Source organism: Sarcophilus harrisii, chromosome 4, assembly GCF_902635505.1.
Source record: "Sarcophilus harrisii chromosome 4, mSarHar1.11, whole genome shotgun sequence".
NCBI lineage: Eukaryota > Metazoa > Chordata > Mammalia > Dasyuromorphia > Dasyuridae > Sarcophilus > Sarcophilus harrisii.
The window spans coordinates 393,858,410-393,877,948 of record NC_045429.1 but is presented as its reverse complement, the minus strand read 5'-3'; the positions used below and the strand labels follow the sequence as shown (position 1 = coordinate 393,877,948).

Here is a 19,539-nt window from a genome sequence, read left to right as displayed (position 1 = left end):
ATGACTTCTTAAACTTTTTTTACTTACATCCTCTTTTTGTCTTAGAAATTTCTACATAATCCCATTTTGAATCTAAGTTGAGGTATTTTCAGCACTGTTGTGGACGTGCAGTGCAAAATATGAGTGTTGTATGTTCAGAACCAAGGCTAGAGTGAAGTCATGTGATGCAATATGAACTAGCATTGCCAGAAACACCTTGTATTCATTATATGTTAGATTTTGAATTAATTTTTAGTCATTGTGTTCAGAAACTTTTTACTGTTACCAAATTTTTCATGACCCCCCACTTTCAATTACTTCACATGGGGTCATGACCCACAGTTTACAAATATAACATATATATATTATATAATACTAAGTTTGGCTTTTTAAAAATAGCTTTTTTATTTTCAAAACATATGCAAAGATAGTTTTCTACATTCACCCTTGCAAAAACTTATGTTCCAAATTTTTCTCCTTCCCTTCCCCTCATCCCCTTCCCCAGACAGCAAGTAATCCAATGTAGATTAAATATGTGCAATTCTTCTATACATATTTCCATATTTCTCATGCTGCACAAGAAAAATAAGGTCCAAAAGAAAAAATTGAGACAAAAAACAACAAAAAAGGTGAAAATATGATGTTGTGAACCACACTCAGCTTCCACATTCCTCTTTCTGAGTGTCGATGGCTCTCTCCATTGAAAGTCTATTGGAACTGATCTGAATCACCTTGCTGTTGAAAAGAGCCATGTCCATCAGAATTGATAGTCACATAATTTTATTGTTGCTATGTACCTGTTCTCTTGGTTCTATTCATTTCATTTAGCATTAGTTCATATAAGTCTCTCCAGGCCTTTCTGTGAAATCATCCTGCTGGTCATTTCTTATAGAACAATAATGTTCCATAACATTTATTTAGCCATTCCCCAATTGATGGGCATCCACTCAGTTTCTAGTGCTTTGGCACTACAAAAAGAACTATTACAAATATTTTTGCACATGTGAGTCCTTTTGCTCTTTTGATCTCTTTGGAATACCAACATAGTATAAAGACACTGTTGGTGTACATACCCTTTGTTCCAGCAGTGTTTCTACTGGGCTTATACCCCAAAGAGATACTAAAGAAGGGAAAGGGACCAGTATGTGCCAAAATGTTTGTGGCAGCCCTGTTTGTAGTGGCTAGAAGCTGGAAACTGAGTGGATGCCCATCGATTGGAGAATGGTTGGTAAATTGTAGTATATGAATGTTATGGAAAATTATTGTTCTGTAAGAAATGACCAGAAGGATGAATACAGAGAGGCTTGGAGAGAATTACATGAACTGATGCTAAGTGAAATGAGCAGAACCAAGAGATCATTATATATGTCAACAACGATACTGTATGAAGATGTAATCTGATGGAAGTGGATTTCTTTGACAAAAAGACCTAATTCAGTTTCAGTTGATCAATGATGGACAGAAGCAGCTACACCCAAAGAAAAAAACACTGGGAAATGAATGTAAACTGTTTGCATTTCTGTTTTTCTTCCCGGGTCATTTTTACCTTCTGAATCCAATTCTCCCTGTGCAACAAGAAAACTGTTTGGATCTGCACACATATATTGTATCTAGGATATACTAGGACATATTCAACATATATAGGACTGCTTGCCATTTAGGGAAGGGGGTGGAGGGTGGGAGGGAAAAATCGGACAGAAGTGAGTGCAAGGGATAATGTTGTAAAAAATATTACCCTGGCATGGATTCTGTCAATAAAAAGTTACTATAATAATAATAATAATAAAGACACTGTTGGAGTAAAGGGAATACACAGTTTGATAGCCCTTTGGGCATAGTTCCAAATTGCTCTCCAGAATGGTTGCATCCGTTCACAACTCCACTAACAATAATATTAGGTTTTTTTGATATATTGGTTAGTTTTGCTCAACTGTGGGGAGGGGGGGAGGATTTCCTTCTTTTTTTTCTCATTGTTATATGGAGTGACTTTTTGGGAAGGAGAAAGGGAAAGAAATGTGGCTAATGTAAAAGCAAAGGATGTCAATAAATATTGATTTTAAAACACCACAAGTATGATGCATTCCAAAATGCATCAAGAAAAGGTCCTGATGTAGTTTGTATATTTAGTCCCCTCAAAATTGGAGTTCAGTTTTGATTAAATCTCCTGAAAGGTCCATATGAGGTAGGGAATTTTGTTAGTCATGGTCATGACATTTATGGAGACTGAGTTTGTTCAGTCAGGTTTGGCTTTTGGTCTTCCTGGGAATACTTGGAGGTTCCTGTAGCCAAGTCAGGTAGCTCATTGAACTACTGAAGTGGAGAATGCAATCAGAGCTGGGCACTGTGGCACTCGGGGCCAAAGGAGCGTTGCTGGCATTTGGGGAATCCATAGGAGTGATTCTTCCCCTGGATAATCACTAGCGGCAGCCGTTCAGACGGATCATGTAACCAGAGAACTCCCAGGACAAAAGAGAGCCAGTGCTGAACAGAGGAAGAGGGGTCGACCTGAATGCAGAGAACTCAATGGAAGAAAAGATGGGAACAATCTGCAGGAAAGTCAGAGAGGATGGAGAGAGCCATGGAGGTGACCAGATTGGCAGCTCTCCACTCACATTCTTCCTCTGGCTCCCACAGCTGCTCTCTGTTTGTCTTCCTCCAGGAGTCTTGCTTGGTGCCTCTAAACCAGCAGTCAGGATTGCTTTGGTGTGTTTAATGTCACCATGAAACTATTTGTGATTGACTTGCTCAGTGGGATAACCTGGAATAAGGTCTTTTGATTTTCTCAACTAGATTAGAAAAAGAGGACTGTGATTCTGGAATCAATCTTATAAAAATAGGCTCTGTGATCAGAAAGCAGGGAGGAAATGTTTTGTTTTGTTTTTATGAGCATAGGAGAGTGGAGTGACTCTGTGTGTGTGTGTGTGTGTGTGTGTGTGTGTGTGTATGTGTGTGTGTGTACATGTATATATTCAAACACATGTATAACTGAAATTTCCCCCCGTTTCTTTCTTATCACTTATAGCTTCCCACACTCTTAGATGGCAGTTCTCAAGGTATAAATCTGAGATCCTGGGGAAGGACTTTATTTACTGTATCGCCAAGAGGTAGAGAGGCATGTGGTCTATGATGTTAATTACAATATAGACAAAGGAAACCTCATTATGGTTTTCCCAGATTTTCCCACCCTTAATCTACCAAGTAGTTGATCCTTGAGAGCAACACGACTCCCTGGCCTTCCAGTTTGTAGTGTGACAATTGATGGTCCCTTTTAATAGTCTTAAAATCTTTTTACATTTCTTTAATTTTCTGATACTTTCATTTTATTTGTTGAGCAAGGCCACAAGAATCCTGTGGCTTTTGAGTGCAGTATAAGTGAGCAGTGGCCCTAGGACCAGAATATAAGCCTCTTCAGTTGGTGAATGAGTTCCAGGCTGCTAATTCATCTGTGATTCTTCAGTCCTGTTTTTTGTTTTTGATTTTTGAAGATTGTTTTCTTCTCTCACCCAGTCTGGAAATTCAAGGGTGATTCATGGACCAAATGGCTCTGAAATTTTGACCTGCTCTGTGTCAGGCCTGGGCTGGTTTATTTCTCCTTGGAAAAACATGGTGACTTCTTGTTCCCCAAAGGCTCACTATATTGATGCCAGATAGTGTGGATACCCTGTTGGTATCCTGGAAATTCTAAATGCAAGAGATCTACCAGGCTCAGTCTCCCTTATAATGGAAAGTATAGGCAGGTACTACTAGGCATAACATGAAGTCCTATAATGCTGTGACCAAGCCATATTACCCCTAAGTCTTGCTCTCCAGGTAGGACATTTTGTCCGTAGCAATCACTTCCTTTGACATTTACTCCAATCCTGATCCTCTGCTCAGTGACTCTGAATCTAGCAAGTACCTCATCCTTCTCTTCTCCCCCTCAGCCAACAAGAGTTGAAACCCATTTTATCTAGAAGTTTATTCATGATCAAAATAATTCATCTTCTGGTATTTCTTCAAAAGATCAATGAGTGGATGTGGGATGAAATTAAAGACCCCTTCATGCCTTGGTAGAGAATATGAGAATAGCTTTGGCCACAAACACAAACAACAAAAAAAGAATTATTTTGGGGAAAAAAGAAAAAAAAATCTTCCATTGACCAACCTTCTGGAGATGAACTTCTTCAAACTCTGTAGTCTGATCTTCTTATCTATAAAGTCCATCACTGAATATATATTTGAAGCCTAACTTTAAATCTGGTCCTACAAGAACTTCTGCTGAGACTGCCTTCTAGAGCTCAGGATATTTCAAATGTTATGCTTAAGCATCAGAGTAGGGCTGCAGTGGAGAATTCATAAAGGGCAAATATATATTTAATAATTATATATAAAGTCAAGATCAATCAGAAATCTACCCATCCAGGTCTGAGTTGCTTCCAAGATCAGTAATCATCTGTCTTCTCTAACTAAAAGCTGACCCACTACTGGGCCCCATCTCCTCTACTGCTGTGACCAGAGGAACTAGAGGAATTTGTAACTAGAATTTTGCCGATTTAGGGTTAATTTCACAAAGGACCCAGAGCTTGCATCAAGAAAGTGGTACATAATTGTGAGCATACTCACAGTTAGGTGTGTGTGGAGAGACTGCCCCATGGGGGCCGGGGGTGGACAGAGAAAAGGGAAGGAAGCAAATGCCATTTGGTGGTTTCCTCTTTCAATGAGTTGTTTTTATTAACCAGATATTAAGCTTGGTTGTTTCTAGCACCTAAGTGATGGAGATGCTTTTGGAGTTCATTAAAATTTGGTCCTTGAATCAATACCCTGGCCTTCTAGTTATAGCTCTGCCTATTGTGTTGTTCAGTCATTCAGTCATATCTAGTTCTTCCTGATCCCATAAATCCATGTCTTCCTGACCATAGAAGGTTAGCATCTTCTATACTATCTCTCAGAGTCCATCCCAGTTCATTTTTGTTTTTTTCTAAGATACTGTCCCAGACCCAAGAATGGCCCATTTTCTGTATTTTGTTTTTAAAAATGTGCCAAGGAAGCTAGCTAACCTTCAGTCCTTCCCCTGTTCACTCCCACTTCCCAATCTTCTCAGCCCTGAATATATTAGGTTGTGTTCCCCCCAAACCAGAACAACTTAAAGTTGGATCTTGCCTTTGCAGACTGATTAACCTTTCAATCGAGTCATTCTTTTGTGGGGAAAAATGAGCATAGAGCAGACATAGTAGCTATGCTGGTAGGATGTGGAAATTGAGGACACTGTATTCAACCCATCACCCAGCTCTTTAAGGTATTTTACTTAATCATACTTTGCTTTATCAGGATTCAAGAGTTCCAAATTGGTGCCTAACAACATAACAAGCATGGAGCAGATGGTATATAAAGGAATTTAAGGCATATCAACATTTCTCATTCCTGAGTGGTTGTCAGGGGATTGCTTAGATTGTTTAGAATGTAAGGCAAATCTCTGTGTACCCATGTAGAGGACCCAATAGGTAGTAACCATTGCTGATGACTGACCTTGTATGAGTCTCGGATTTGGATAATCACGAGGGAACTCAGAGGACATCTGGATCAATCCGTGTCTGAACCATAGTTAGCTAGCTTTTCTTGAAGATTTCATCTGTGTGAACCCTTTAGCTGCTCTGGGCCCCAGTTTCCTCATCTATAAAAAAAGGGGTTTGTCTAGATGGCTTCTGCTCTCCCAGTTTTCTAATTTTGAGACCATATCTTTGAGCCTCTTCTCCTTTTGGAAAGCACTAACTGTTATGTCGGGATAGTTAGGTGCCCCAGTGGCGAGAGCTCTGGGCCTGCAGTGAGGAAGATCTGAGTTCAAATGTGGCCTCAGTCACTTACTGTGTGATCCTAGGTAAATCCCTTAACCTCTATTTGCTGTAATCCACTGGAGAAGGAAATGGTAAATCACTCCATATCTGTGCCAAGAAAACCCCACAGACATTATGATTCAAAGGGTCACAAAGGCTCCGACTTTACTGAACAACAATAAAGCATTAGGGAAATCTTCCTCTTACCAAAACTTGGTTTATTTCTCTGAAACTTCCCACCCATTTGTCCCAGTTATGCCCTCTGGGACCAGGCAGAACAAGTCTAGTTCCTCTTTTCTAGTGAGAATCTTTCAGCATTTAAATCCAATTCTTATCAAGTCTTCTTGTCAGCTGAAAGGACCCATAGGTGGGTCCGCTTAGGGCAGAACAGGTGAGATGATCAATGACTAATTCATGGAACAGTTGCATCCTGAGTGCCATATTGCTCTGTTGCCCCATATTGAGTTTGCAGTCCATTAGAAACCCCGAATCTTTTCTAATTGTAACCATCCCTTCCTCCTCTAGCTTGTACTGATGATAGGTTTTTCAACCTCAGTGCAAACTTACCATTCACCCCTGTTAGATTTAATCTGATTCCATTTGGGCTGGTGCTAGAACCTAGGAAGACCTTTGTGAACGTGTCTTCTCTTAACTCTCCATCCCAACTGTGCAAAATCTGCCAGTATGATAAGCCACCATCTCTTCCCTGTTGGTTGTTATGGCCAGGTCCCCAGTATTGCAGGAAGCCGTTCCCTTTGACTTGAGTAAGGGGAGCTACATTCCCTCCGCGTTGCCCATCCTGTGTGGTTTTGGCCAAAAGGGCAAATATAATAATGACCATGAGACTAATCCCTCCCAAGGCATTGTGAGATTCACAGTGGTAGAAGGACCCCGGCATCTTCTCTTTGGTGACTGTGACTATTATCACAGGCGTGACTACTCAGATTCTCTGGAACAGTTGTCATTTTACAGAAGCGAGGGTTGGCATGTGAACCAAGAAGGGGTGACAAGTAAACTTCCCAGAATGTCTATGGAGGACTGATTGCAGACCCACCCCATTGAGTTCCAGTGGTAGTTTTAAATCTCCAAATGCTTTTTAACACATGTTGGGAGGTATGTTTGCAAGAAGTATGTCCCTCCTTCCCCAAAGGCTAAGCAAAGGGGGATCCTGGGGCCTCTCAGATAAACCCTGGACATTCTTCTTACTGATGTAGATCTCTCTTCTTCAGATTATGGTGGTTTGTTGTTCTGAAACAGAAGGGGAGAGAGAGGAGAGAAAAAGGGAAGAAGAGAGAGAGTGGGAAAGAAAAAGATGAAAGGAAGAAGAGGGAAGATGAGGTAAAGAGAAGAGAATGAGAGAGAAAATAAAGAGACAGAACAGGGGAGGCAGGATGGGAAAAGTTTGGGAGGAGAGAGAGAGAGAGAGAGAGAGAGAGAGAGAGAGAGAGAGAGAGAGAGACAGACATAAAGAACTAACTTTCTGTGGGTCATATGCTGAATTTAATCCTGGAATTTCAGAGAAAAGAATTTCTCAGTAGGGCTGAGAGTTTTCTCCCTCCAGTTTACTTCTTCATTTCCTACAATTTCTCAGCAAAGCAAAAGAGAAGCCAAAAGTTCACAGTGTATGAGATTGCTTCTCAGGGGGCTGTTCTTTCCAATCTATAAGCTTTGTGCTTAGGTGGCCTGGGCTGGCCAGCACCACCTTTCTTGTGGAGGCTCTTCTCCTTCCTAGAGGAGACATTATAGACTTCTCCCTGTGCTTAGTAGACCAAGAGTCCCCATCAGCTCTCCCGTAGCCCACCAGACACATTTCCAGGAAAGACAAACAAGGGGAATTGAAGGAAGAGAAGGAGACTATTAATAGATTCTTCAGGTCCAGGAGTGGACACCACTCCTCACCCACACTCCCGGCTTCCTCCATTCCTCTGGGCACATCAGTCTGTCTTTATTTTTGTTGCCTAAAAAACTATCCTTTGCCTCCATTGTTAGCTCTGACTGCTGGCTAATGAAGCAACTTGGTATACAGGACTCAACTTAATGCAGGGGAAGGAAGCTGGGATCTGGAGTCACAAGATTTGGATTCAAATCCATTCCCTGTGTTCTTGGGCTAGTTACTCATTTCCCCAAGTTCATTCTCCTCATCCGTGTAAGGAGGATATTTGGGTTAGATGGAAAATCTGCCCCCTTCCAGCTCCAGAACTATAGTGCTCTTACTCAGGAAGGAACACTGAGCTTAAGAGTTAGGAGGGACTTGCATTTGATTCCTACCTCTGGCCTTACTACTTATGTGACCCTGTGCAAGTTACTTAACCTCTGCCTCAGTTTCCTCAGCTGTAAAATGGGCATAATAATATCTCCCAAAGTGGTTGTGAGGATCACATGAGAAATTATTTTTAAGGAACTTAGAACATAGTAGGTACTTGTTAAATACTTTCTTCCTGCATAGAAAGAGTAAATGAAAAATTGTCATGATACTTAGATTAAAATATTTATAGTTACTATGCAAGTTTAGTTCCTGATATTGATATATTCATTGCTAGGTTTTAAATACATCATATTAAATCTTTACATATTTAAAATATATGATTTTAACACGTAAGTAAATATTATAAATAGTATAAATGTCATTAAATACATATATCCTAAAAGTACATAGAGAATTTAAAATACTGGGTAAATGTCAGCTATAATGAAGATAACAAATACAAAGCCTTTTTAGACATAGATTCTTCCAGAAAAGATCCTGCATTTTCTTCTAATGAGAGAAAAAGCAAATTTTCTTGTAAGTCCCTGAGCCCTTCCTAATCTACAATATTGGTCAGCTTGGTCAGACACTCCTAGTCTGTGATTGGGAATTCTTTCTTGGTCTTTACACAATGACTTCCTTGAGTGGCCTTGGGCAAATGGTTTGACCTTTGATGTGGAGGAAGAGGATGAGGGGGCAGATTAGAGTGGGAAAGATTCCCCTCTCTTTCCCCACTGATAAATAAATAGCAATTATAAAATCATTTGGGCATGAGCTATGATTTGAGCCAAGACTTGATTGAAAAAAAGAGAGAGGACATTGGCCCCTGATATAATTGAACTAGGGTCAAATAGTACAGGAAAAGTTGGAGAAAAGGTGAATTGGGAAGCACGCCAGGATTTTAAACAAAGCTCAGGTTAGAAGGTTCCGGACAAGGCGATATGACTGGGTGTTTTGACAAGCACAATGCAAGGGAGATGTGTGTGTGCAGCCCTGTCTAACTTTCTAGATGCCAAGGCCCTACTAGGGAACTGTCCCCACCCTTCACTATTTCTTTCTTGGCTCTTGTAACAACAGACTGGTATGAACTAAAAAATAAAGTAAGCAGAGGGAGAGGTGCTAGCTTTACGCCAGCCTCGCCACACTGACAACAGCATCGAGTCAAGCCAAGTCAGGAAGCAGTTATTCTGTGCCAGGCGATGTGGAAAATACCGTAGTTATAAGGAAAGGTGAAAAATGCCCCCCAATTATTCTTGTCCTCAAGGAGCCGACCTTCTAATGGAGGAGACCTGGTCCACACAATCAGATCCACACAAGATACACAGGCAATAGGTAAAAGGCAGCTCAGAGAAGCTTGGAAGGGAGCCACAGAACTGATGGAAAATCAATGATGGCTTCAGTTGTCAGAGTCCTTGTATTGTTCCTGGGCTCTGTACCTCCTGTTCTTGGGGGATAATGCCCTTTGCCTCTTGGCCTAATCATCAGCAATCTTTTCCGTTCTTCTCTTCTAAAGTAAGAAATACATCAGGGGGCAGCTGGGTGGCTCCGTGGATAGAGCACCAGCCCTGAAGTCAGGAGGACCTGAGTGCAAATCTGGTCTCAGACACTTAACACTTCCTGGCTCTGTGACCCTGGGCAAGGCACTTAACCCTGATTGCCTCAGGGGGAAAAAAGAAAGAAAGAAAATAGAAAGGAAGAAAGAAAGAAAGAAAAATAAGAAAAAAATATAATAGGTAAGCCTTAGCTTTCATCTCTAGTGAAAAAGTCTTGATTGAGCTGTACTGGGGCATTTGGTTACTTCCTATTGATGAACTTGGTATTGTATGATCCCAGCTTATTAGCTCGGCTTATTTGTTCAGGCCTTCAGTTCTGAGTGAATGGGGCCTGGGGTTTGGACATGATCGTGACTGTGCTTGGTGAAAAGCTTTGGGGCAGAGCCAACACCACGCCATTAACCGTCTTTTCTCTTTGCAGCATCTTTTTGTAATTCATTGATCCAGAACATGGAAGCAAACCCTTTAACTAAAATAGCCTGGAGGGCAGCAAAGCCCTTGCTGATGGGGAAAATCCTTTTTACTCCGGATTCTCCTGCTGTTCATAAGATATTAAAGCAAGTAAGTCTCTTCTCTCTTCAACCCTCATGCCTCCTTGTCTTGGGTCCCTCAAGAGGATAGGCTTTTTTCCTTCTGTTTTTCTGTTCTGTTTCTGGTGGGATGTTTCTTGGCGGGCCCCCTCCAGGACCCCTAGTTGTCCTTGCCACAGTGTACCTGGCTGAGCATCTCCATCAGTGACGGGCTCTCCCAGACGGAGCCCTGTGCTCGCTCTCTGATGCCAGGGCCTGCCATTCCCCCTGTCAGCGAGGTCAGATGGCCATTTGGTCTGCCCTGGCTGCTTGAGGAGGGCTCAGTGTTGAGAAGGGAAGGGGAGGGACCAGCTCCCTAACAGGGGGAAACCAGAAATTTTCAGGGAGTGCAGGAGACAATGACACTGTCAACATCTCATGCACAGCAAGAAAGCAGTCGTTTCTGTCAGTGTGGGAGAAATGGTAGCTGCTCTGAGAAACCTACGCAGATGGAGGAACCTTCAGCTCAGTGCAGAAGAGGAAAACTCTTCTGGGGAAAGCCGGGACTGCCTCGACAGGATGTTAGAAAGCACAAAGTGGACTCTCGTGCTCCCTCTTTATCTCCCTTCCCCGTCCTTGCTCCTCTGGCTGTCTGTCTGTCCCTCCTTGTCTCTCAGGCTAACTCGACTTTGAAGAGCTGGCACGTGTTCAGCAGTTCCTCAAGGCTTGGGAAGAAGTGGGGCCCCAGATCTGGCATTTCTTTGACAAGAGCACCCAGATGGCCATGATCCGAGTAGGTGGGGGGAGCTCTGGAGAGAGGGTCTGGGAGGGGAGCAGATAAGGAGGGAAATTGTCTGCATTTCACAAGAAAGGCTTCCTCAGGTTTTAGCATGAAGGCAGAAATATAGCAAGCACAACCCCCCTCTAACGCTGTGATGGTGTGGGATCCAGGGAGTGGGGCGAGGAAGCATGGCCTAGTCAAGCCTCCAAGCATTTATTAAGCATCCACTGTGTGCCAGGCACCGTGCTCAGTGCTGGGGATACAAAGAAAGGCAAAAGATAAGCTGCTCTCGAGGAGCTCCCAGTCTAATGAGGAGAGAAAAGGAGATAGCCGAGTACAGACAGGAGTCAGAGAGGATAAAGCACTAAGGGAGGTAGGGCCAGGAACGACTTCTGCGATTCATTGAGACTTGAGGGAAGCTTGGGAAGTCAGGAGGCAGAGATAGAGAGGGAGAGGGCTCTAGGCGTAAGACAGATTCAGGAAGGTCTGGAATCCTGCCTCAGCTCCTTAGCACCCGTGGGACTCCGGGCAAGCCACTGAGCTTCCCTGGGCCTGTTTCCTCATTTGTAAAAGGAGGGGGTTGGTCTCCAGCTCTAGATCTCTGGTCTTATGATTTATGAAACTTCAGATATTTGTAGCAGCTCTTTTTGTGGTAGCAAGGAATTGAAAACTGAGTGGATATCCATCAATTGAAGAATGGCTTTTTGCATGTAATGGGATGTCTTTAAAAATATTATTCCCATAAGAAATGAAGAGCAGGTTGATTTCCAAAAAGCCTGGAAAGACTTGTTTCAACTGATATTGAGTTAAGTGAGCAGAACCAGGAGAACACTGTATACAATAACAACAAGATTATGTGATGATCAAGTATGATAGACTTGGTTCTTCTCAGCAATATAGTGAATTCAAGACAATTCCAATAGATTTGGGATAGAAAATGCCATCTGCATCTAGAGAAAGAACTATGAAGCCTGAATGTGGATTGAAGCATATTATTTTCACTTTTTATGTTTGCTTTTCTTTTTCATGTTTTTTTCCTTTTCTTTTAATTTTTTTTCACATTATGACTAATATGGAAATATGTTTAAAAGTATGGGACACAATTCTCATGGACCTGGCCATCCTCAGCAATGAGATCAACCAAATCATTTCCAATGGAGCAGTAATGAACTGAACCAGCTACACCTAGCAAAAGAACTCTGGGAGATGACTAAAAACCATTACATTGAATTCCCAATCCCTATATTTATGCCCACCTGCATTTTTGATTTCCTTCACAGGCTAATTGTACAAGATTTCAGAGTCCGATTCTTTTTGTACAGCAAAATAACGGTTTGGTCATGTATACTTATTGTGTATCTAATTTATATTTTAATATATTTAGCATCTACTGGTCATCCTGCCATCTGGGGGAGGGGGTGGAGGGAAAGAGGGGAAAAATTGGAACAAGAGGTTTGGCAATTGTCAATGCTATAAAATTACCCATACATATAACCTGTAAATAAAAGGATATTAAATAAAAATAAAAAAATAAAAAGGAAAAATAAATAAATAAATAGAAAAAAAAAGTATGGTACATGTATGTACCAACCTATATCAGATTGCTTGTTGTCTTGGGAAGGGGAGACGTGAGGGAAGGTCAGAAAAGAAAAAAAAATTCAAAGACTTTCAAAAATGAATGTTGAAAAAAAAAAGAAAAAAAGTGAATGTTGAAAACTATCATTACATGTAATTGGAAAAATAAAATCCAAATGAGAAAACGAAAAGAAACTTCAGAGTTTTCAATTTATGTCACCTAGGAAAAAGAATATATGAATTGAATGCCAAGGGAATATCCAAACATAATGTTCAAATCAAGAGGGGAATCACAAGGTCTTTGCCACTGAAGACTCAGGAAGCCCTCAATTATCCTAGAAGGGGGCTTCTATTTAAACTGGCCACCCTCATGGGGATTCTGGGAGGTTTGCCCTTTGCTTGTGCAGACTTTTGGAGGTCTCCAGCTCTGCCTTTAAAGGAGTATTAAGTCCCTTATATTTAATGAGTTGAGGGGAAAAAAGATATCTTAGAGAAAATGTTATTGCTTCTCCTGCCACCCATCCCATAGACTATTGCATTATAGGCAGTATCTGGGTATTGATGGATTTGCTTAGGGAAAGGTTGCTTTGCTTAAAGTTCTCTCTCATTGGCCCACAACAAGTCTACCTTCTCAAATATAGGAAAAAAAAAAAACCCTGCTGCTTGGTAGCTCTGTCCCCAGACACTACAAACTGGAGAGAAACTTGAGAGCTGGGACAGAGGTAATGTGGATACAAAAAAGAAAGCGTGAGATCCTTGAATCTGGCCTCAGGGGATCTTGGTTCATAGTCTGACTCTGACAATTTCTATCTTTGAATAAGTCACTTAATTTCTTTTGGGGGAAAGTATTCTTGGAAGATGGCAGAGTAGGTCAGAAAACCTTCGGCTCTCCAAATTCCCTCCACAAAAAGACATTACTGCAGAGCAGCAGAAATTTTTTAAAAAGTCTGGGTAAAGCAGTTGTCCTCCTAAGATAACTTGAGAAGACTTCAGAAAAGACTGGCCCTTCTGTGCAAAGATTCATTCTGATTAAAGTACAAATACCTCCAGGTGGACTCTGGATTTTGTGGAATCAATAACAAGCCCTTGCAGCAGCTGGGTTGGAAGGCAGCTTTAGCCTTAGAAACTAAGCTGGGGGGATCTGACAGCTGCAGAAGAGTGACACAACCAGGGTTGCAGCTGTAGGGAGAAGGAGCTAACATTCCTGGTTTCAGTTCCAGAGCAGAGAGGACAGCTGTAGTTTGCAGCCACTGATGATGACTTCAGGGAGCAAGCTGGCTTTTGGGACAGCATGGCTGGAGGCCTAGCAAAGATTTAGGAGTGGAGAGGACAGCCCCAGGTTGGGTCCTGGCATAGACCTGAGAAAACAACAGAAGCACTTGAAGCTTGGGTCCTCATTCCCCATAAAGCAGGATTAGAACTTGATTATAGGAATAGCTCTTAAAACCAAAATAAAAATGAGTAAGCAAAGGAGAAAGAACCCAAGCATAGATAATTATTATGGGAAGAGATAAGATCTAGGTTCATACTCAGAGGAAAACAATGGAGCTAAGAAAGCCACTCCTTTTTCAATAAATGGTCCCAAGCACAAATAGAATTCTTAGAAGAATTTTAAAAGAACTTTAAAAATCAGAGAGATGGGGGGAAATTAGGAAAAAAATAAGGGCAATCCAAGAGAATCAAGAAAATTATGAAAAAGTCAAACAACTTCAAAGAGAGAATGAAAAACTTGAGGAAGAAAATAATTCCTTGAAAACTAGAACTGGACAAGGGCATGCTAATGATGTTCTAACTAACATACAGTTAGATAGAAGAAATAATAAAATAAGAAATAATTATTTATTTAGAAATAACAATTGGGAAGGGAAGGGGAGGAACCAGCTCCCTAATAGAGGGAAACCAGAAGTTTTCAGGGAGTGCAGGAGACAATGACACCGTCAGCATCTCATGCACAGCAAGAAAGCAGTCATTTCTAAGAAAACTAATAAAATAATAAGAAAAAATAAAATAAAATTCAAAGGATAAAAAAATAGAAGAGAATGAAACATGTCATAAAAACAACCAATCTGGAGAACAAATTAAGGAGAAATATGTATTAGAAGAGTTAGATTAGTTGAAGATTATAATAAAAAAAATCTTGAGACAATGTTACAAAATATTAAGAAGGAAAATTGCCTTGAAATTCTAGAACAGGAAGGCGAAGCAGAAATAGAAAAAAAAATGTCCCACAATTACCTGAAAGAGATCCCAGGAGAGAAGTTTACAAGAATGTCATAGCCAAGTTTCAAAGTTCCTAAGTTAAGCAGAAAATATTGCAAACAAGGAAAAAACACAAATTAAATATCATGGAGGTATAATAAGAACTACAGAAAATCTAGCAGCTACTATGTTGAAGGACCATAGATCTTGGAATATTATAGTTCATAGAGCAAAAAAACTGGAATTATGACCAAGAATAACTTAACCTAGCAAAATTAAGTATAATCCTGAATGGGAGTAAAGGATATTTAACTAACTGAAAGATTTAATTGTGACAAAAACAGCAGAACTTAAGGGAATATTAGACAAGATTCAAGAGAAATAAAAGGTCAATATTAAAGATCAATTATAAGGGTCTTAATAAGGTCAAATTATTTAATTTCCTATATGTGAAAATTATTCTGGAAGTTTGAAAGAAAATTTTGGGCTGAGCTGTGTATTCTAAAAAAATAAAACTGTAGGGAGAGATTAAAATGACAAATTATCTCATACAAATAAGGCATAAAAACAAATACTGATATAGGAGCAGCTTATTCTCATTGGGAATGACTTAAAGAGGAAACAATATATGTATCTAGAGGGGTACAAAAACCTTCTAACTTCAGAAAAATAAGAAGGCAAAGGAATGGAATAGAGGAAGAAGATAAGGAAGAGATAAGGAATGGTAAGTTACGGAACAGGAGGGTAAGATAGCAGGTAGAAATATAGAAGATTGAAGAGATATAGGATAACTAGAATGAAAAGGAGAGTGAAAGAAAATTGGAAAGAGGAAAACAGACAATAAGTAGAATATGAATTTACCTACAAAAAAGAAAATTTTTGAATTCTACATCATGTTGCTTCTAGAAAACATAACAGATTTAAAATTATATAAATTATAGAGATTTCATAAAAATTAAGAGATACACACAAACAAAATAAAAGTCACCAGCAGAATTTATTACATAATAATAGCGGGTATGGTAATCATGATATCAGACAAAGTTAAATAGAGTTACTCCAAAGAGAAAAATAAGGAAAGTATACTACGTATCAGCAATATTATTCCATATTATTTTAGACCATTTAAAATAACAATACAGCATAAGATACCTGAGAGCATATCTGCTGAAACAGATACAGGAGATATATGGACATAAATGTAAAACATTTTTTAAACAAAGTCAAATCTAAATAAGTGAAGTAATATTTATTGTTCATGGGTAGATGAGGCCAATATATTTTAATGACAATTTTACCTAACTAATCTAATAATTCAATGGAATCCCAATTACTAAAAAAAAAAAATATCTTGCTGAGTTAGGAAAAAAAAATCAGAAGAAAATTCATTTGAGAGAACAAAAAAGAATTTCAAAGAAACTAGGGGAAAAGATTTAAAGGGAGCAGATTCAACAAAACTAGACCTTAAACTATATTCTAAGTTGAGACCATTGTAGAATTGTAAAATACATGATTTTAATTATTTAAATTGAAATTTTCTTCTATAAATAGAAACATCTTATATAAAAATAGAAGGAATGCAGAAAACTGGAGGAAAATTTTCATAGGCAATTTTGTAGTAGAATATTGCTGTGGTGTAGGAAATGATGAGCATGTTGATTTAGAACAACATGAAAAGCCATGGGCCAATGAAGAATATGCCATCTACCTTCTGAGAAAATAATAAGTGGAAATGTAGATAGTGCAGTATATGAGTAAATATATATATATGTATAGATTTATAGTTGTCTATGTATATATTTATATATATGTTTACTTATAGCTTTCTTTAGGGCAGGGGAGTGAGGGGAGGAAGGGGAAAACATAAAGTAAAAAGTACAAAACAGAAAAGAGCAAAGAAAAGCTGGATAGCTTTGAAAACAATGTGTGGTATTTATTATATAAGTTTTCATGAAATGGAAATTTATTGTTTTGTATTGAATCCTCTCTTATTCTGTTGGTATACATGGCAATGTTTTTTTTTCTTTTTTCTTATTTTATTTTAAAGTTGGAAACTTTAACAATTCACAATTTTTTCTGAGCCTTAGTTTCCTCTGTAAAATGAGAGGATTAGTTTGGAGGATCTCTAAAGCCCCTTCCAGATGTATATCTAGGATCTAGGAGGAGAAAAAAATGCTATAGAAATGCTCAGCATACTTTTCCTCTTCCTTACTTAGGATACGTTGGAGAATCCAACAATGAAAAACTTTGTGAACAGCCAGCTCGTTGGGGAAGGAATCACAGCTGAAGTCATTCTCAACTTTCTCTCTAATGGGCCTCAGCAGGATCAGCCTAAAGACAGTCCATTTTGGCTAGAGGAATGTCTTCAACTTCACAGACCGTACCCTGCGTCTGTTTAATCAGTACATGGAGGTGAGTCCTTGAAGTTCGCTGTAATGTACTTACACTAAGGAACACCCTGAAATGTAGAGAGAAGAGATTCCTTTAGCCAACAGCATGGACTTCCAGCTTAGAGATCCATTTTCACTGCAGAAGGAAGGCGTATACTGCTCAATAAAGAGAGGAACCATGGTTCTAGATTTCAAGAGCAATAGACAGAATCCTGGAGTTCAGGTCAGGTAGACCTGGATCATAAACCTGTTTCAGATATTTCTATCTGAATGATAATGGGCAAACCACTTCACACTCAGTGCCTCAGTTTCTTTATATGTAAATGAGGAAGGAAGGAAGGGAGGGAGAGAGAAGAAGGAAGGGAGAATGGAAAGGAGATAGGAAAGAGGGGAAGGAAGGGAATGTGGGAAGAAGAGAATGAGGAAGGGAGGGAGGGAGGAAAAAAAGGAGAGAGAGAAGGAAGGAGGGAAAAAGGAAAAGGAGGGAGGGAGGGAAAAAGGAAGAAAGGAAAGAGGGAAGAAGGGAGGAAGGGAGGGAGGGAGAGAGGGAGGAAGGAAGGAAGACCTGGTTGTCTGGGGAGGATTAGCATTTGAGAGTGTGCAGGTGACTGCTCTACCCCCCAGCCAGGCATGGACAGGGACTCTAGAGCTGGAGCTGTAAGAGACCTTGGAGACCTCTAGTCCAACCCTCTCCTTTTAGATATGGGGGCTGGGGAAATTGAGGGAATTGCCTAAAGTCACAAATATTGCATCTAAGGTAGGATTTGAACTCAGGACCTAGTGCTCTTTTCATTATTGTATGAATATTTTCTTTATATAATCATTGGACCAAGGATATATGTAAAATGCTTTGTAAACCTGAAGGTTTAGTAAATGCTGGCCATATCATTCTTCTTCAGTATTTTTTTAATTGCATTTTGCTGTCTCCCTAAGATAGAAAGAACAGATAGGGACGTAGGTACTCCTCCAGAGGTAGAGAGGAAAGGGACCTTAAAGTCCACTGAGTGCCTGCCCTGATTTTACAAATGAGGAAACTGAGGCAGACAGTGGGTAAGTAAAGTGCTCAGGGACACCCAGATACAAAGTGTGAGGCTCCTGTGCAGGGCTTTTAAGCCTGAAGGCTGGAGAAGAATGCTGGAGCCAGGATTCCTTTGGGTAACAGGCTGCATTCTATGGCCTCTGGTGCCCCTTTCCCTTGAGATTCTGTAACTCTGGAACCGCCTGAAGACACACCCGCAGCTTCTCAGGTGGCTGTTCTGTGGGTGCTCAGGCATCTAATGCCCTTGATGCTTTCCCTGCCAAATGCCTTCTGCAATACTGACTGCTCAGGAGTGCGCTGGAAAAGGGTTACTATCTGGCTCTCCAGAAAACCAGGCACACTGGTAAGTTTAATCTGCATTATGAACATGTTCTCCAGGATCTCTCAAGTTAAGACAATGAACAAAACAATACACGTGTGCTGTGATTTGTAGCATTTGCTGATTTTTTAAAGGGTAAATGCTCACATTGAACATTAGACAACCAGCCTTTAAGAGGTCCGAGCTGGCTTCAGAATGCCCCTGTGTATGCCCTACACGACCCTCTCTGTCTTTTCCCACTTACTCTTTCTCTCCAGGAAATAAAAAAATACTCTGAGCCACTGATTAGGTTGCAGTGTCCTGGGCTGGGAAGAAAGGCCTTAAGACTATTCAGAAACAGCTGCAGTGTGGAAGTACTCCATGAGTTTATCCATGTGTTATCGAACAGTTTCTGAGGATTTCTCCTCACCCCCAACAAATTCTCTCCCCAACCAGTGTCGCCGACCAAGGAAGAATCGAGTGGTCAGATCTGCGATAAATAAAGAGGCATAAAATAAACATATCACCAATGTATGTGATATGTTGTATATATAAATATATTTGTTTATTAATTCAGTTTGATCTTTAATTAATTCAATAAGCACATCATGTTCTGCTATATCTTTCTTTCCAAGTTAAACATGTCCAGCTCCTTCAATACATACACAGACACACAGAGGCACACACACACGGGTATTTGAAGCAAGGGAGGACAATTAGAAAATTCATTAGTTACCCTTCTGGTTACTCTTGGGTTTGAAAAGTTATCTTTTTTTGTTTAACTTAGAGGTTATTCCTGGAACATATGAAACCTTGTCTAGAGTTTGCAGTATTTAAAAATTTCACAGTATATTCAGATTACAAAAGTCTTGAATTTCATACCAGGAAGCCAAGATTAAAGAAAACTTTCATATGAAAATATCCACGAACAAGGCATAAAAGCTTACTTTAACCAACTTTCACCTTCCCTGCACCCCCACCCCTTTATGACTGAGGGATAAATAGAATATTTGTTTATTAGCTGTTTTTGCCTGCTGTGGACTCAGTTAATATAGAGACCTAGTTAAAACATTGGTTACAAACTTCATAAACCTGTGTACCTTCTTCATTTATTATCTACTTAGTGCGCTCAGCTTCTCAGAGCCGGAGGTTTGGGCTTTG

The 19,539-nt window shown here is 40.0% G+C and overlaps 1 protein-coding gene across 1 annotated transcript in view; it reads left to right on the top strand.

Annotated features, from left to right (window-relative positions):
* The window catches only part of LOC111720986 (retinal-specific phospholipid-transporting ATPase ABCA4-like), a 53,467-nt gene that overhangs the window by 15,438 nt on the left and 18,490 nt on the right, over positions 1–19,539 (top strand). Inside the window, 6 exon segments of the mRNA XM_031968702.1 lie at positions 3,002–3,091; positions 8,439–8,559; positions 10,009–10,152; positions 10,774–10,889; positions 16,868–16,989; positions 16,991–17,063. Of these exon segments, the coding sequence (XP_031824562.1) occupies positions 3,002–3,091; positions 8,439–8,559; positions 10,009–10,152; positions 10,774–10,889; positions 16,868–16,989; positions 16,991–17,063 (666 nt within the window).